The sequence below is a fragment of the Anabrus simplex genome, chromosome X, assembly GCF_040414725.1.
Source record: "Anabrus simplex isolate iqAnaSimp1 chromosome X, ASM4041472v1, whole genome shotgun sequence".
Taxonomy (NCBI): Eukaryota; Metazoa; Arthropoda; class Insecta; order Orthoptera; family Tettigoniidae; genus Anabrus; species Anabrus simplex.
This window is the reverse complement of record NC_090279.1, coordinates 197776927-197795768: the sequence shown is the minus strand read 5'-3', so window position 1 is coordinate 197795768 and position 18842 is coordinate 197776927. Positions and strand designations below refer to the sequence as shown.

Here is an 18842-nt window from a genome sequence, read left to right as displayed (position 1 = left end):
CAACTTGGCAGGTTCGATCCTGGCTTAGGCCGCTGCTCAAGGTGCTCAAGGTGCTCAAATACATCAGCACATAAAATAACCGGGACTAAATTCCGGCACCTCAGCGTCTCCGAAAACCTGATAAGTACTTAGTAGGACGTAAAGCCAATATTATTATTATTGTTGTTGTAAATCGGAGCTTGTTTCACTTAAGGTTCTTTACCTTCGATACTCAATATGGCAAAGACTTTTAGGAAAATAATTCCATCCTCCTGTCCAATCAGGCTTCAGGAGAAGGCTATTTCGGATTCGGTGGGTAGCCAACTGAGAGACAGCAATGAGTAGGAGCATTTACAACTAAACTTAAAGAGGATTAAACATCAACAAATTAACTGCATTGCAACACACTATATTAATTCTCTCTGCAAAATTGGAAGACTTTTACACATGAATTAGAGAAAAAAAATTGTTAATAGTGGGCCTTCAAGAAATGAGAAACACGATGGAAGAACCTTTTGAATCACAAGGTTATAGAATTTAAAATGGGATACCTGACGAAGGAGTTAAGAATCAATGTCCCCAATTTGGAACAGGATTTATAGTGAATTTAAAAATAATATATTCTATATTTGATTTTCAAGCAATATCACCAAGAACTGCCACTCTCCCCTTTGAAACAACAAACAAAATTTATAAAATATTAAATGCCCATGCCCCTACTAATGAAAAAAAAATTCTAACACGAACAAAAGAAGAAGTGGATAAGTTTTTGGATCTCCTTGAACACATAATTAACAAAGTAAATAAAATTAATGTTAAAATTTTATAATAATTTATTGCAGCCAGATGGCCATATAATGGAATACAACAATAGGTTTCAAGGTTACAAAATAAGCATGAAATATTAAAATTTTATAAGGGGACCTTAATGCCCAATTAGGAAGGGAAAAATGTATAGAGATATAATTGGAAAATGGGCTCCACATAAATGTACAAACGAGAATGGCCAACGACTTGTTGAACTTTGCAGAGAGCATAATCTTTTATCTAAATCAAGACACTTAAAAAGGAAACCAAACAAGCTTAAAACTTGTAAGCATACGGAAATTAAGGAGGATATTAAAGAACTACAAATAACAATAGACGATCTCAAAAACAAAACCGGAAAAATTAAGATACTTCAAGACACACAACACCAGGCTACAGACCAAGATCAATAATAGGTCTAATGGAAGGGTATTTTCAACAAAACAAAGGAAGGCAGCATCTCTCAGAATGAAAAACATTTTAGGCTGATAGCAAATCAAGAAATCCTTTGTATAATTGATTAAAGTGGTCCAAGTTTCAAACGAATTTATCAAAAAACCACCATAATAATAATAATAATAATAAATTTGTTTGAAACTTTTACATTCTGTACTCCAATACGGATATCATAATGAGACTCATAACATATAATAAAGTGGTCCAATGTAGGCCATAAAATGTAAAATAAAAAATAAATTATTATTATTGTTTAGAATATTTGGGTTTTGGTCGCGACTGAAGCGTTATGGGTCGTGAACAACACTCTCTCTCCTTTCAACTGAATACGGAATAATGATATTTCGTGTTTTTGGTGGTAATTTAAGCTTTAGAGTCAAGAACAGCATTGTCCTTCCTAATATTGAATATGGAAAAAGAATATATGCGTTTGATGGTGATCGAAGGTTTATGATTTAGCAACAACATAGGACGCTCTCACAACTACGAGGGCTGGGGGAAAAGTCATTGCAACTTCTTGCAGATATGTGAGCGAATCAGAAACTGATATATATACTAGGTGGAAGCTATGCAGGCATAGTTGCTGGTAGTAGCACAGAGTGTGCTGTGAAATCAGGTGTGTGGCGAGCGTCGTGCGAGATGGAAGTAAGGCTTCGGCCACAGTGCAGGCGGCGAGCGGAGCGTTGCGTTGTGTGGCGGCAAAGATGAGACTCAAACCTGCGTTAGCAAATGCATGTGGCCATAGAGCCAGCAGCGCGTCATTTTGGAAGGGAAGTTGGCTCAAGGACAACGCTGCCTGCCGCCAGCCGCTCCTGTTTGAGATTTCAGCTGCGCCGCTCGCAATGACTGTTCGTGAGTTAACAGGAGAGGAGATGAAAGTGTTAATTTCTGAAGTTCAAACCTGAACTTTCCTATGGAACGACAGAGAGAACAACTTCGAAAACCTAACAGCGACAAGGGAAGCCTGGAAAGAGATTGGAACGATCTTAAATGTACCAGATAAATTCAGTTAAAAATTAATCACGGTTATGGACATAAACAATATTGTCTTTAATGCATCATATTATTATTATTTATTATTATTTTACGTCCTATTGTTATTGTTTAATTAATATTACTATCCTTTGTTATTGCCGATATGAAAACTTGTGTTCGTCATTACATCTGACTTTTATGGGTCTCTGGAAGTTGGTGACTTGCTTCTGCAATCGCGCTTTATGTTTTACACAGAAGTCAAAAGTTTGAATGGACATAGAAGTTATATATTTGAAAAATCTTAGCAGGAAATCAATTCAGTTCTCCATATCAATGATAAAATTCCCCACGCATTTCACGTTATTTATTTACCTACTGGATGATTACGAAATTCTCTCTTAGTCTTGCGTCGAATTCTTCAGTTTAGATTTTTAAAAAATTCTAAAATCAGAGACGAACGAGAAACCTTTGAAACTGTCATTATTTAATCACCTCGTGCAGGGGAGACACCGCGCCTCTTACTGACTCTTGCCAGATGTCCACACAGACGCTCTCTCCTCCCCACTCTTCAACTTTTCGACAGCGGCAACGCTCCGCTCGCCGCCTGCACTGTGGCCGAAGCCTAACCCGTGTTGAGCAGCGCGTTCTCCGGAGGCGGGAGAGTGCGAGAGAATGTTACAGTGATTTGGTGGAACCCCTTGGGAATAACGCCCTCCCATGGTGGGCAAGGAGATGTGGCGGTGATAAGCAACGCTCGGGTGTGCAGGCCAACGTGTCACGTGACGTCATCGAGTATCTCCTGGAGGAAGACAGACTATGAACGCTACTGGAGATAGAGAGGGCAAGTGGCATCGAGAAAAGCACCGTCCACTGGATATAGAGGACAGAGCTGCAACTGCGCAAAATTGCATACACTGACGGATGTTTAATGGTTGATGCGATATGCACCTAGCACGCTGGCAACAGGACGGCGACCACTTCTTGTCACGAATAATCATCAAAGATGAAATTTTGGGCAGGGCATACGAACCGGAACTCAAACGTCAGTCATTGGCAGCGTGTGGTGAACGTTGCAAGGGACTATTTTGGACCCACACTTCCGCCATTTACATAATACACGCAGGGGCAAAAAGATCTTCATAGGTCGACACCCCGAACAAATAGCATTTTTATTTTAAAAAATTCATTCAGCAAGCTACGTGAGGCGAGTTGAGGGGAGAGGGACGCAGCGCTTGGACTGCAATATCAGTCTCAGATGCCTTGATCTCAGAAATACTTGCGGCGGTTTTTTTCCTCATTATTTTCAAGTTTTGTAAATGGAACAATGTGTCAGATGGTAACATCATAATGTGCTCTATACTCCGCACGATTTTACTTCTAAATTGAAGTTTCGCAAAACAAATGAGCATCGCCTTACCTCTGTTGCCAGCACGCTACTGCCGTGAGAACAGCTGATGCGATATGACCGCGGTAAACAGCCGTCGTAAAATGTAATACCGTATTCAGAAAAGTCAATGGATTGGGATTGAAAAAATTCACAAACACTACACTTACCAACAACATCCGACACTAAAAAGAGAATTCATTATTAAGAATAAAAGAGAATGAGTAACATCACTCACCGCTATTGGAAGGAGGTTGTGGCCTACAAAGGCAAAACTCCACTGATCTCAAGAGTCGCACTTGTCTTTTCCGAACTACACTGAGACATGCTAAACACGCACGAACTAAGTACACTAACAAATAGACGGACGTAAATAAAACTAAAGCTATTTTTATACACTGAACTATTAAACCAGTATTGTACTAACTTATGCTAAACTATAAACTACGCTATACTGTATATACTAGAGACATAAAGACTAATATGAAAAACACTAATTACTGAGGAAAAATGCAAAACATCGCGAATCGCACCGTACATTGAGCGAGATAGGTTAACCACATGGTGAGTGTAAATATTAGAGTTGGCAACTAGGTTTCGATAACGCGCTCTGCAGCTTGGGGTTGGTAGGATGTCTATGTTTCAGAGCATAACCACTAGACAGTCCGACTCGCTGGCTGAATGGTCAGCGTACTGGCCTTAGGTTCAGAGGGTCCCGGGTTCGATTCCCGGCCGGGTCGGGGATTTTAACCTTAATTGGTTAATTCCAATGGCCCGCGGGCTGGGTGTTTGTGCTGTCCCCAACATCCCTGCAACTCACACACCACACATAACACTATCCTCCACCACAATAACACGCAGTGTCCTACAAATGGCAGATGCCGCCTACCCTCATCGGAGGGTCTGCCTTACAAGGGATGCACTCGGCTAGAAATGGCCAAACTCGGCCAAAACGTTAAGGGTAAGGGTGTAGTGGCATCACGCGACAATCCTTTTGGTGATCTTCCTCCAGGAGTATGGTGACTTGCTTGCGGTAAGCTCATCCTGGTCAAGCTCTTGGATCTGGTCCATCCATCGTAACGGTGCACGTCCTCTCGGTCTTCGGCCTTCGACTTTTCCCTCTATGACATGTATTTCCATTGCTTCCTGTCTTCTAGCAATGTGACCAAAATATCTGAGTTGTTTTTGGTTGATAAGGGTCGACGGTCTTGTTCTGATGCCGAGCTGTTGCAGGATCGAATCATTAGTACGGTGTGCTGTCCATGGTATTCGCAGTAATCTGCTATAGCACCACATTTCTGGAGCATCAATCCTGCGGCGATCCGCCGTCTTCATCGTCCAGGGTCGCGATAGGGAAGATCAGAGTTCGAATGAGGGTGGTGGAGGTGTCCTTCTAGATGCGAGGAAGTTTTGCTGCTGAATTTCTCGCAATCGCAGTGCGCTTGCGGGTCTCAGGTTCACAGTCCCCAGTATTTGTGACAATAGATCCCAGATACTCGAAGCGACTGACAACCTCATAATCCGCAATTCTTGTTATGGCAGGTCCGTTGTTATTAAAACGGTCTACAATCATCACTTTGGTCTTTTTATTGTTGATTTCAAGACCATATTCTCTGCTTCGCTCGTCTATCCTCCACATGATGGCTTCTAGTTCATGATCATCACAGTGTCATCCGCATATCTGAGATAGTTCATTTTCCTGCCACCAACTGTGATGCCGTCACTCCAGTCCTCGAGAATCTCCCTCATAATGTACTCACTGTATACATTAAACAGGAGGGGGGGGAGAATGCAACCTTGTCGCACTCCAGCACTAGTAGAAAAGATGTCTGAGAAGTCGCCATTAACTCTCAGGGCCGATTGCAGAAACGGCATTTAGACGATGTCTACGGTTAAACAATGCCTAAGTATGGCTGCCGCATTGCAGAGACGTCATTTATCACTTAGACACTGTCTAAAACCGATGTTCAACCAGTCATGTTTAAACACTGCCGAGAGCACTGTTTAACCTCAAATGACAGGAGTGAATCACAATCAGAGGTTATGTACCGTGAAATACGTAATTTGTATTATCATGTTGAGACGATTCCGGGAAGAAAGGTTAGTCCGACGGCCTCTCTGTGGGTCGCCCGCTGCTCAATTGCAGCAATTCGTTTGACATGCACGGGGAGATAAACATAAAATAAGGTTTCGCTTTTCGAGAGACTTGTTTCTTGAGACTGACTAAGTGACAGTCCGGTAACTGTCAACTTGAATACAATTCTTGGCAATCGATATATTTTATTATATACATCGGGTAATTTCCATGGAATTATATGTCACTTCGACTACATACATATCACAATTACGTGTCCCGATCGTCTGAGGGCTGTCACATACATCAACCGGGAGAGATTCACTTATATTTACTGCCAAGTAAACACACATAATAGTGAAAACTAAAAAGTAGGTTGTATGGGATTTATTTATATATATATATATAATCGCATAGGTTTTCGGCAACTATCAGATAGGAAAAGGCAAGTGGTGGTGATTATCGTTTAAAGAGGATTGGGGAAGAAGAGCCGTGGCTATAATAACAGCCCTAGTATTTGCCTGGTGTAAAAATAGGGAAACTACGGAAAACAATTACACACTCGGTTACACATTAATATTGCTTCATCTTCTCTTCGTCGAAGCTACCGTATTTATGAGTAAATTACACTCAGTGTAACAACACTATAATGAAAGCTACAGTTCCCCTACGGTGGCGTGTCGCTTTAGTGTCGATAATATTATGAGATTTAATTTGCACCGAAAGCGATACTCGTAAGTCATGCTCATGTTTAGCCATATTTGAGTAATGTGTAGGAAGACAAACAGCAGGCTGGCATTCGGCGCGCGCACCAACGAATTTCATTGGTTGCGACAAGCAAAGAGTTGCATGAAAGATACTTCTGTCTCCATTTTCAAACCAATATTGAAACTTTAAGGGATGTCTAGTTAAACATCGACTGAACATCGTTTATGCAATGGAAGATCGTGAATGATTTAGACGTTGTTTAGGTAGACGATGTCTAAGGCTTAAAACTAGTCATCGTTTCTGCAATCGGCCCTCACTGTCGCAGTGTTCGAAGAATACAACTGTTGAATCAGGTACACTAAATGTCTCGGCGTCCCCATCTCGATGAGTATAGCCCAGAGCTTTGACCATTTTACCTTGTCGAAGGCTTTCTTATGTTTGTAAAAATGCTTACTTATGTTACATTGTTTTTTTTTATTTTTTGTTTCGAAATCTACTCATTCACTTCAGTTATTAAAAAAAATCCCATCGTTCTCATTTGAAATTTGGGTGTCACCGATAGCATACTCCACTGATATGTAATTACATAAGAATCCGGGGGCCTAGTGATGAGTAAGTGAAATCATCACCTGATTCAATCGGAACACTGTGATTCCCACTCGCATCTCTCAATGAGCCACTGAGAACTTTGTTAATGGTTCGCTGATTTTGGTTAGGCGAGGAGAGAGATTTGAGGATAAGCACAGTCTTTTTTTTTATTTAAAAAAGGGGTAAATGACAGCTAAAATAGAATAAGGTATTCAAATACTTGGGAAAAATAATTCAAGAACATCGTTTAGAATCATCTGCTGCAGAAGAAAGTTTACACAAGATAGAAAGAGAATTTTTACAACAAGAAACGCTTACCTAAAAATCTTAAAACAAAGCACTAAAATACAGCGGTGAAACCAGAATGTCTTTACGCAAGTGAATTAACTATAGTTTAGACAAAGTGGAAGTATTAGAAAGAAGAGGGATGAGAAAATTCTTAGGACTAACGAAAACAACAGAACAATGGAAAATAAGAAGTGATATGGAAATATACCAGAACATATAAAATGTAATAGAAACAGTAAGAACAAAGGGAAGTGCAATTTTTTTGGACATACCTATAGAATGGATTATAACAGATTGACAAAACAAATATTCAAGTAGCTTTGGGAGACAAAGCTGGATACAAGAGGTCAAAAAAGATGTAGAAAGAAATAAAACACGAGAAGAGGAAAGAGAGATTTTTATAGAGAAAGTTTTAAGAATGGAAATATCCCAAGAAGGAATAAGTAGGAAACCCGGTCTAGAGTGGTCTGAGAGAAGAATAAAGCATAGTGCAATGATGAAGGAACACTGGAAAGAACGGAGGAGGAAGCAACAAGAAAGGATGAACTGAAACTGACACATCGTCCCTAGCAGGCCTCATCGTAAATAAAATGCCATGAAATCATTAGTTCAGCCCGTGGACCGCTATTCACACAGACGCGTAACGACTCTCGTTTGTTTCCTCGCTCGCGGCCTTCTTGGAAAGGATGTTCTGCAGCAGTGCTCAGTGCTGCCAACCTCTGTACTTAGGAACTATGCTTCGAATTGTTCCCTGTTCTTGCCATTCGCGAAGCGGACTTCGCGGACTTAGGCCCCTAGTTTCGTATACGGTTAGGACAGGATCTAGGCAAGACCATTGGTCTGGACGGTTAGGATTCTTGCCGTGGACAAGACCATTGGTCTGGACGGTTAGAAGCGGCGTTAGGCCCCTAGTTTCGTATAAAACTTGTGCTTTTATTGTGCTGCGGTTGGTAACGGATTATCATCAACATACTTGACGGGAAGGTGATCACGTGCCACTTTACATTGGCCAATAAGAATACAAGTACCTACTTCAGAAATGAACATGGCGTGTAGTAATCTTTATTAGGTTATAAAAGTAAATGTGCTTACACAGCCCATAAGCATCAGCAAGCAAGTAAATGTGCTTCTTCGGGCGGGATGGTGGGTTCCTGGACATCGCAAAGAACACATCTCTCCTCTGAGACGCTCTCCAAGTAAGATTTCACTAATTCCACTCACTTGTAACATTACAAATTACGCCGGTCTACGGGCTGTACTAATGCCAAAATGAAGAAGAATCGGGTATACAAGAATATTTAACTTAGATTGATCAGGAAAACTTGAGACTTACGCTCTTAATGCTGATACTACCCAGTAAAAGAAGTATTTCTGATTTCAATCTTAGCTAGGTGCAGTTTTCCTACGTATATATATCTTCTTCCATTAGAAGATATAAGTTACATACGTATGTTAACTATTTTACGTGTATTCTGAGTGGTGATTAGTGTTTGGTGGTAGTCTATTACGCAACTGTCCTATACTATCACTAGAGCCCGGATTTCCATGCACTATCAAATCTCAAAATATGCACGCATTCATGCACTATCATATGTCAAAACATGCACAATAAACTGGAAAATATGCACTATCAAAATGCTGTTCCTTTTGAAACATTGTACAAAACCTAATATATCCAAACTGTCGTGATTTAAGCTTATCCGTTTATCCATCAGCACCTTATTAAGCACAGAAAATGACCTTTCTATGTCACAAGAAGTGACAGGGGCATACTTCAATGAAGACGTCTGGGATAAAGTGAGGTCAAATTGTACGTATTTGCATTTCCACTACAATAGGTCATTTATAAGCTTGGCGAATTCAAAATCAGGATTTGAACGGATTATTTTGTTCTGCTTATCTCTAGTTGGCGCTGCTTCTTCTCCATGTGATGATTGCAGATGATGATGTCTTCAAAAACTGCCAAGAACGAAGCTGCGATAACAGAGAGGTATGACGAGTGAGAATTCCGGATAGGTGGTGGTGGTGATTATTGTTTTAAGAGGAAGTGCAACTGGGCAACCATCCTCTATATAACACTAATCAGAGGGAAAATTGGAAGGGGTCCGACACTTCGAAAAATGAAGGTATCGGACAAAGGAAGACAAGGGCCACAAAGGGCGTGAAAATGAAAGACTCCCTAGCCCTCGCAAACCTAATAGCGTCGGGGTCGGAAAAGAACAAGAGTTGACCAAGAAAGGTCATATAGGATAGATGAAAGTGAGGAGCCTGGCACAAGTAAGTGAAAACAATGCCACGACTCAGCTAAGGGCCCCGTGGTCGCCTACCCACGCTCCAAAGTTCAGAGCCCCTGGGGTAAGAATTCCGGATAGAAAATTGCAGGATAACAACGGAAGATTCATTGCGAAATCAAGGTTTGTAAGCTGCTAACTCAGTAACGCGGCCTCACAGAAGTGTGATACAAGTTTTGTTTTGTTCGCCTAACATAGAAGAAAAAATGAGCCTGCATTTAGCAATGCGCAATTTACGGTTCAATTTATAGCAATTTATAACTGGAACACCTTATTCCTAAGAAATACAGAGATCGACGTGCGGTATTCCGGCTTACGTCAAAGTTTACTGGAGTAACAGATAATAAAGTGCTTGGTTAATTGTTTTATAGGATTTCTACCGTATGTAATAACTTTGAATGTCAGATAGGATGCCAGGAATACATTCTCTCCGTTTCTCAATAACAGACATTCTGTATAACGTGAAAAAGAGGTCCCAAATTCTGTAAACTAACATTCATAAAAGGCACATCATTCAAGTTAACATTATATATGCACCAAAGTCAAAGGAAAAATCATATTATGCAATATAAAGGACCAAATATTCGCTATTAAATCCAAAATCTTCAAAATGTGCTTTATGCATGAATTTTCTCCTAAAAAGGCCAAAACATGCAGGGCAAAAGAACGGTTATTTGGAGTCTTTAAGTCATAAAACGAATATTTGCAAAGTTTGAGAAGTGTAGCTAGCTTATTCAAAAACATGCATTTGCATGGAAATCCGGGCTCTAATTATCACTAAGGACAGGATCTTATATCATTTTACTATAGGGAGTTTAGTGGAACAATTCAGAGTGGGAAACTATGATAGCAGTCTACACAAAGAGTTCGTTCCCACTTACGTTTCGTAATCTGATTCCTGCTTCAAGAATGTAAACAACATTGTTTTTGCGTCTGTCTGCCAATTAGAAAACAATCCGCCATGAATCACTGTCAAAGACTGGATAAGGAAGGACCTGAAATACCAAGCTATTCATGTTATTCCTTGGTTCGATGGCAGTGCCTTCTTGATCTTAGTAATTAATTATTGTTGTCTGTACGAGTTCCCAAGGCCTGCTGTTTGCTGCAGCTGATTCTCAAAGAAGATAACACAAGCATCTACCAAGACCGTTGCTTACGACCAAGACCATCTACAATAGCACCTATCAGACCTTAATACAAAATCAATATGGCCGACGCATCGGTTGAATGTAAACAAGCCTGTGATACATAAACGTAACCTTGTGATTATCGTATTGAACTGTTAAATTGTCAATAATAAAGTGCACAATACTTCACTTTGGGTAATAGAACCAATGGTATCTAGAAATAGTCTATTTTTACGCGTAGATAAGCAATATGTGGAAAATTCAAAATGTAAGTTTTTTCTATAAACTAGTATAGTCCAGGTTAGGCCCCGTGGCTAAATGGTTAGCGTGCTGGCTTTGGTCACAGGGGCCTTCGATTCCCTGCAGGGTCGGGAATTTTAACCATCATTGGTTAATTCCGCTGGTACGGGGGCTTGGTGTATGTGTCGTCTTCATCATTTAATCCTCATCACGACGCGCAGGTCGCCTACGACTTCAATTCAAAAAGACCTGCACCTGGTGAGCCGAACTTGTCCTCGGACACTCCCGGCACTAAAAGCCATACGCCATTTCATTCAGAACAGTCCAGGACATATTCGTACGTAAGATAGAATTGCATTTTAAAATAACAGTTCTGGGGGAATACCTGATGCGTTTCAAAGAGTGGCAGTTTTAATTCAATCAATCTCTGAACATAACCTTGTCTTCTAATTTACCAAAATGAATATAATATTCATTCACAGTTAAAATAAATACAGTACCCTTATCACTTTTTATAACCTCACTTTAAAAATCCTCAAAATATATAGTAATTGGGAAACATACCAGGAAAGGCACCTACAAAATATTTGGCCTTATCCGGATAAAATAGGTCATCAAGTACACGGAAAACATTCTCTCTATCCTCGAATGTTTTAATGAACCCTAATGAATTATTCGTAACTACGATATCATCACGATGCATTAAGTACACTTGATCTGAATGTGAGTGCTTCTGCTGTGATAGGCACACAATACGATCGACACGTCCTAATATATCGAAATCGTTTTAAAACCAAATGTCAATAAAAACATCACTACACCAAAGTTTTATAATCTCACCAAACCAACGAAAAGAACTAAACTGATGCTTCGCACATGCTCATGTTATATCAGACCCTTACTACAACTGGGCCGATGACCTTCAATGTTAGGCCCCTTTAAACAACAAGCATAATCATCATCCTTAATACAACTATCGATATTAGCTAAAATGATGTCGCGGTCGGTTTGTTCAAAAGTAAACCGAGTATGCGTTGACGTCACATATTTAGTACAAGTGCTATTTCATCCAAACTAGGTTTCTGATATTCATTTTGTTTTCCGCAACAGGTAGCCTCCTCTTATCTGTCAATTGAGACATTAAACAAAATCGTAAGTTCATTTTTTTAACTTGTATCCTGTGTCCCCTTTTGCAGCAAAGGGCTGCAACAAAAGTCCTCCATTGGTTCCGTCTCCTGGCTATCAGCTGTAAGTCTGCCCAGGATTTGCTATCCTCCCTCAACTCTTCCTCCACACTTCTCTTGCAGGTCATCCTTGGTCTTCCTCTTTTTCTTGCTCCTTGCGGGTTTCATCTCAGTGCTTCTTTCTTTATGGCATCCTACTTTCTCAGACCAAGACCGACTCCAATCCTCAGACCTTAATGCTACTCTCGATCGTTCAAAGTTGGCGAATCGAGGAGCCGGAATTGTTGGAAATGTGGGTTTGTTTTGGTTTGTTGTTATCGTATGTAGTCTGTGCAATTTCATTAAAGTTGCCGATTAATGTTAGTTCCTTTGTAGAATATAAGTGTGCGAGTGTATTTATATGAGTCAGTGGACACTTATGGCCTGTAATTACATGCAGTAATGTGAGAATGTGTGTGTGTTTTGATCGTGTTATGAACCAGGTTCAAGTCTAACTATGACAAAGCCTCTCATACAACTAGTCTACGTTTCTATTCTAAGTTTAATGAAATTACAACATTAAGAGATAAATGGATGAGGAATATACATCGTGATTATTTTGAAGTCGATGACGAAACTGTAGTATGCTTACATCATTTTGAGAATAAATCTGAGGTCATGTAAGACTTTTCTCCAATTCCAAACGTGTAAATCTATTCGCGTTCCTCGAAAAATATTTAGACAGATTATAATTGATATTGTGATATTCCGTCAGTGTCTTATGTGCTTCAAAGTGTTGAATGATTCAGATGCAAGTGTAATTTATAATAATTTGTGCTTGGCTGCGGAAATATTTGGCTGGATCTTGGAGTATAACAAAACTTTTAAGTGTGAAAGGTGGAGCAATTTGTCATGAAATTACAACATTAAGAGAGAAATGGATGAGGAATATACATCGTGATTATTTTGAAGTCGATGACGAAACTGTAGAGTGCTTACATCATTTTGAGAATTAGCTGGGTTTGTAACGCGGGGTTTTAAACTACCAACACCTTCCGATTCATACTGTGGTTATCTGTTATCTTGGGCTGATGGGCTCATCCATGTGGTTAAGTATCAATGTTTAGAGTCAATAGAGATTTTGCACTCATGTTCTTTAATGGGTAAAAACCTATTACATATTTAGTGTCTGAGCGTTTCATTAGGCCTACAAAGGTTACCTTGCCTGCTGCCATTTCTTGATGGATACAGTACTTTTGTATCCATCTCTTGGCACAGGCCAGAGTAAAGTGTAGCTTTCACCGAAGTCCCAGTCTCATCCATGGCTGTGACAATATGGAAGCTGCTGGGGTATGGGTGGTGCTGAGTAATGACATTCAGAGCACGACTAGTGCATCTGAGTGTTGTGAAAGGTGTTGCTCATAGGGTCAGTCGTGCTGCAATAGCACTTTCTGACCCAGTGAGGAAAGCAATGGCAAACTACCTCACTCCTCGTCTTGCCTAGTACACCTCATTTTGATGCTGCCATTGGTTTTTGCGGTTTCCTTATAACCGCATAACCTTTGGTGGTGCTATTTGAGGATACAACCAGCCTCTGGGCTGATGACCTAACAGACAAGGTTACCATCATTGTGTGAAGTGCTGCTATGCCATATGTCAATATTATGTTAGCATTACCAGGGCCGTTCATTGGGTTAACATAATCATTTCTGGTGTACTCGGGCTGAGTGGCTCAGACGGTTAAGGCGCTGGCCTTCTCGCCGCAAGTTGGCAGGTTCGACGCTGGCTCAGTCCGGTGGTATTTGGAGGTGCTCAAATACGTCAGCCTCGTGTCGGTAGATTTACTGGCACGTGAAATAACTCCTGTGGGACTAAATTCCGGCACTTCGAGTCTTCGAAAACCGTAAGAAAGTATCAGTAGTTATTGGGACGTAAAGCCAACGACATTAGTCTATTATTTCGTGTGTACTTCCCTTTCATTGGGTGCTTGAATGTAAGAAATTGTTCACCACTTCAAAACCAAGGCAATAAATTATTTTTCATAGTTCTCATGAGAGCGAATAAATTGAGGAATTTCGCACCTTAATTTATTTGAAACATTAAAAATTATGTTATAAGTATAATTTGAACAGTTTCATCGTGCATTTTCGCCTATCCAGCAAAGTGAAATCTAAGAGAAAACGTTATTTGACTAATTGAAATTTCTATACAATCAGCTTGTTGTTCTTTTTTCTAGTAGAATATATGTGATTCTAGTTGATTATATGTGGTGCGTACCAGAAAAAGAGATCTTTCCTATGATGTTACACTTACGTTAAATTACCGTCGTTTGTATACTATGTACGTGATATTATCGTATTTGCCAATAGCAGCAGTCCGGCTACTTCGGCCGCCATTTTTTTAATTCTCCTTTTTATCTGCTGTTTAATTGGGTTTCTCCTGTCCTCTTCAAGAGTTCCTCATTTGTGCTGGTCACTGGCCAATGTATCCGAAAAATTCTTCTGAGGCAACGGTTGATGAAAACCTGTAGACTCCTGGTGACCTGACTTGTTACTTTCCAGGTCTCACATCCATACAGGAGGACCGCTTTAACATTGCTCGTTAATTAAATACTCTACCCAAACATTAAAAGCGTTTTTAATTTTTTCTCCCATGTACCCGTTTTCGAAGAAAGTAAGACTGCGTTAAAAAGACGAAAGATGTCTACAACATTACTTAATAAATGCGCATTCCCGTTATGAGGGGGCTGATAAGAATTGATATATAAGTTAGCAATGTGTATGATGGTGCACCAGTTATAAGATGGCATGTTATCAAAATCCGGACCCTCTATTATTATGAGATGCTAGTTTTTCAGTTTCGCGGAAGGTTCTGCTGTGCTGTCGCACAGACTCACGTGTTTCTGGAATAAATATAGTCCCTACGTTAAGTTGTCGTTGGGAAGAAAAACATTATGACACGGCGCGCAGTGGAAGATGTACCGCGAGACAGCAAATTAAGACACCGCACTGCTTGTCGCTTATTTGTTTAACTCGCAGGCGACTAAGAATAGCACAACTCACGAATTAATTACTGTCGTGGGTGACATACTGCCAGAGGGGCGAGACAGCTTCAGGATTACCGGGATTATCCTCAAGTTTGTTATTTTAACTCACCTCTGCCACAGGAGCTCTCAGCTGATGGGTCCGATAATCCCCGTCGTTTGTTTCCCCCCTCTGTCATTTCTTGATAAGTATAAGTTTCGGAACTCTACTTTAGTGAAGGTCGAAAACGCTATTTTCATGTAACCATTATCTGTGTCTCAGCTAAAGATAAATAAATAAATAAATAAATAAATAAACGTCGACACTATGAAACGTACAGTACGAGTTCGGTACTGTATGCCTGCTTGAGCATGGTTGAAATCGGACAACTCAGGTATTTGGAACTGAAGGAACAAAAGATCCTAAGAAAAATCATGGGCCTCATTAAAGAGGGAAATGAATACAGAATCTACTAGTTGCTTTACGTCGCACCGACACAGATAGGTCCTATGGCGACTATGGGATAGGAAAGGCCTAGGAGTTGGAAGGAAGAGGTCGTGGCCTTAATTAAGGTACAGCCCCAACATTTGTCTGGTGTGAAAATGGAAAACCACGGAAAACCATCTTCAGGGCTGCCGACAGTGGGGTTCGAACCCACTATCTCCCGGATGCAAGCTCACAGCCGCGCGCCTCTAACCGCACGACCAACTCGCCCGGTGAATACAGAATCAGGCATAACAACGAGCTTTACCAAACTGTTAAATGATTTATAGAAAAGTTATCAATATTTATTTATTTATTTATTTATTTATTTATTTATTTATTTATTTATTTATTTATTTATTTATTTATCTCTTTGAAAGTACACAGACAGCATGCCCAATACAGTACCCTTCTTAACACAACAACACTTATAATTATACATATGTGAGTAAAAACAAATACAAAATAAAAATAATGAAAATAAACACAAGGAGGAAGAAGAAAATACATCTACAGGGGAAATAACGATCTTAAAGTACATCAAGGATATAGATATTTCTATACCATGAAAAATATACAGGAATTAAAACAAAGATATAACTAATGTAATAAGTGACTATAAACATGATACTGTGTAGGCCTTTGGACTTATGCCGTGTCAAGAAAATAAAGTGAAATTCTTTACATTTCGCAGAGAACTGTGCTCTGCGTCCTCAGAAGAAATCTCCGCTTCGAACGCTAGCGTTGTGCCACATCCTGGGAGCCATCTGGTGGCGAATGAACGTACCATTTCTACTTCTATTTTAACGTCTACATTTCTAAAGCTTATTGTTTAAGAAGCCTTTCTCGTGGACAGTCGAGATTTCTTCTGAGGACGCAGAGCACAGTTCTCTGCGAAACGTAAAGAATTTCACCTTATTTTCTTGACACGGCATAAGCCCAAAAGCCTATACAGTATCATGTCTATAAGTACGGGCCGTGAAAGCATCAATGGCAAGTGACTATAATAAAACATACCTTAAGGAGCACCGATTATTTTTTAAGAATCTTAATTAATAAAATTAGGAATTAGAAACACATGCCTTTAAACGTGCAATAATGACAGTGTGAGATTCTAAATTTCAAATCGGCACAATTTAACAGGGACGTATGATATAAGCTCTCTCTACCTCACTATTCGGTTTCTGTTTCAGCGGGGCGGAGGTACTCAGTCACTTGCAGATGGGAGCTCATCAGAGGCTGAGGAATCCTGCTCGACCGAGTCCGAATACTAGCTGCCTCACATACACCAAGGACCCTGGAAAGACTGAGGGTGAGTCCTACTGGGATGTACAGTATTTTATTCTTACCCGTCCACCGAGCGTCTTAACGTGCTGTGCAACCGGCACCCGCATGGCACCTATGGTATCGGCGCCCTCTAAACGCAGATTTAATTTTACCAACTTTAACTGTAGTTAAAAATTAGGATTATTTTCGAACGTACGCGTAATGCTTAAATTTCCATAATTGTGATTCACCCCTTTCTCTTCTTAATGTTAGCTGTACTTCTTCCACAGGCCACAGCATCTGCTATATGTCTTTTCACGAGAGTTTAATCCTGATGTAAACATGGTATGTCCACGCCTCCGCCAAAGAAAGAGTTGTGATTTGCTGAACGTGTAGTGCCGACCTCCGCCCCGTCAACGTCTCGTGTTCGGACGTACAGGACTGCGCATCGCATACGACAACAGTGCGATGGTCTGGAACTTCTGAATAAACGACTAAACCTGGATTCTGTCCACTTAGTTTATTGAACACATTCACAATGCACTGCCTATGGTCACTTCAGAGCGGTTTTGCTCTTTTGTGCTTCACTATACGCGATGATCCTACCTCTTGCTCCATTTCTCTCACTATGAATACTGACACTGACTGCTGCTGCAGGATGCAACACCTTATCTCCACGCTGTACAGCTTCGAACTTTCCCCCGCTGTATTACACCACGCCTTATGCCTTCATTGCTCGTTATTTAATCACTATTTTATATTTTTTAAACATATATATACCGGTATATATGACAACCATATTTGAATTTGATTTGTACTCTTCCAGACACTCTAAATGTAATAAACTAAAATAAAATGAAAATAATGCCAAGTACTACTTTTCTTCGAGCCCGCATTCAGTCGAGTGAGTGCGACGGTTGCTTCTCCAATCAACTACGTCTATGTTCACGTGCGAAGACAACGTGTTCCGCCTATTTGTCAACATCAGGATTAAACTCTCGTGAAAAGACATATATTTCAGAATATCCTCTCAGGTGTTACGTGCTTTAGAAGAACAGTACACCGTATATTGTGACAGCTCTGTACATTTAAATCCCTGCTTCCTGTTGAGTGCCAGGCGGTATGGAGAAATGCTGAGGGATAAGGTGAATATGTTGACACTTGGTATTTCTCAGTTAGAATAGCTTCCAGGTAACGACTACATGTGAATATTTCAAGCATCCTTCCTTCTCAACATTCTCACGATACAACTGCTGTGCACGGCCATGGAACAGCTATAGTTTCACGGAGTCCTCAACTGTATTCGGATTGTATCCATTCAATCAAGAGCTGAATTTTCACGACCTCAATGTCTGTTTATATCGTCTGCAAAAAGTACACATCAGTTATTAATTCGCAATATTATTTTATACAGTGATTCTGATCTTGACTAAACGGTTACGAACTACAGTTTCAATAGTGAATGGCAGGAGCAACACTGTTCCTAAATTTGCAGTGCCAGGTTTCACAGTAATTACGTAAATATTCAGTCCATATTACTCTAAATGTTTCTATATTATTATTATGTTCGGCTCCGTGGCTAAATGGTTAGCGTGCTGGCCTTTGGCCACAGGGGTCCCGGCAGGGTCGGGAATTTTAACCTTAATTGGTTAATTTCGCTGGCACGGGGGCTGGGTGTATGTGTCGTCTTCATCATCATTTCATCCTCATCACGACGCGCAGGTCGCCTACGGGAGTCAAATCAAAAGACCTGCACCTGGCGAGCCGAACTTGTCCTCGGACACTCCCGGCACTAAAAGCCATATTATTATTATTATTATTATTATTATTATTATTGTAATTAACGAACAGCCCACGCGCCTACTTAGCCCAGAGTCAGGTGAGCCTAGGGCGATCCAAACGTCCCACATATTAACGTATTTTGTAAATGTCCCGCGCGGGACGTGATTTGTCTCGTTTACTATCTGAACGAATTTTCACAATACGCAAC

The 18842-nt window shown here is 40.4% G+C and overlaps 1 protein-coding gene across 2 annotated transcripts in view; it reads left to right on the top strand.

Annotated features, from left to right (window-relative positions):
- The window catches only part of org-1 (optomotor-blind-related-gene-1), a 231011-nt gene that overhangs the window by 137438 nt on the left and 74731 nt on the right, over positions 1-18842 (top strand). For both annotated transcript variants that reach the window (XM_067158842.2, XM_067158841.2), the window contains exon 7: positions 16780-16898. In XM_067158842.2, the coding sequence (XP_067014943.2) occupies positions 16780-16898 (119 nt within the window). The remainder of the gene's footprint in view (positions 1-16779; positions 16899-18842) is intronic.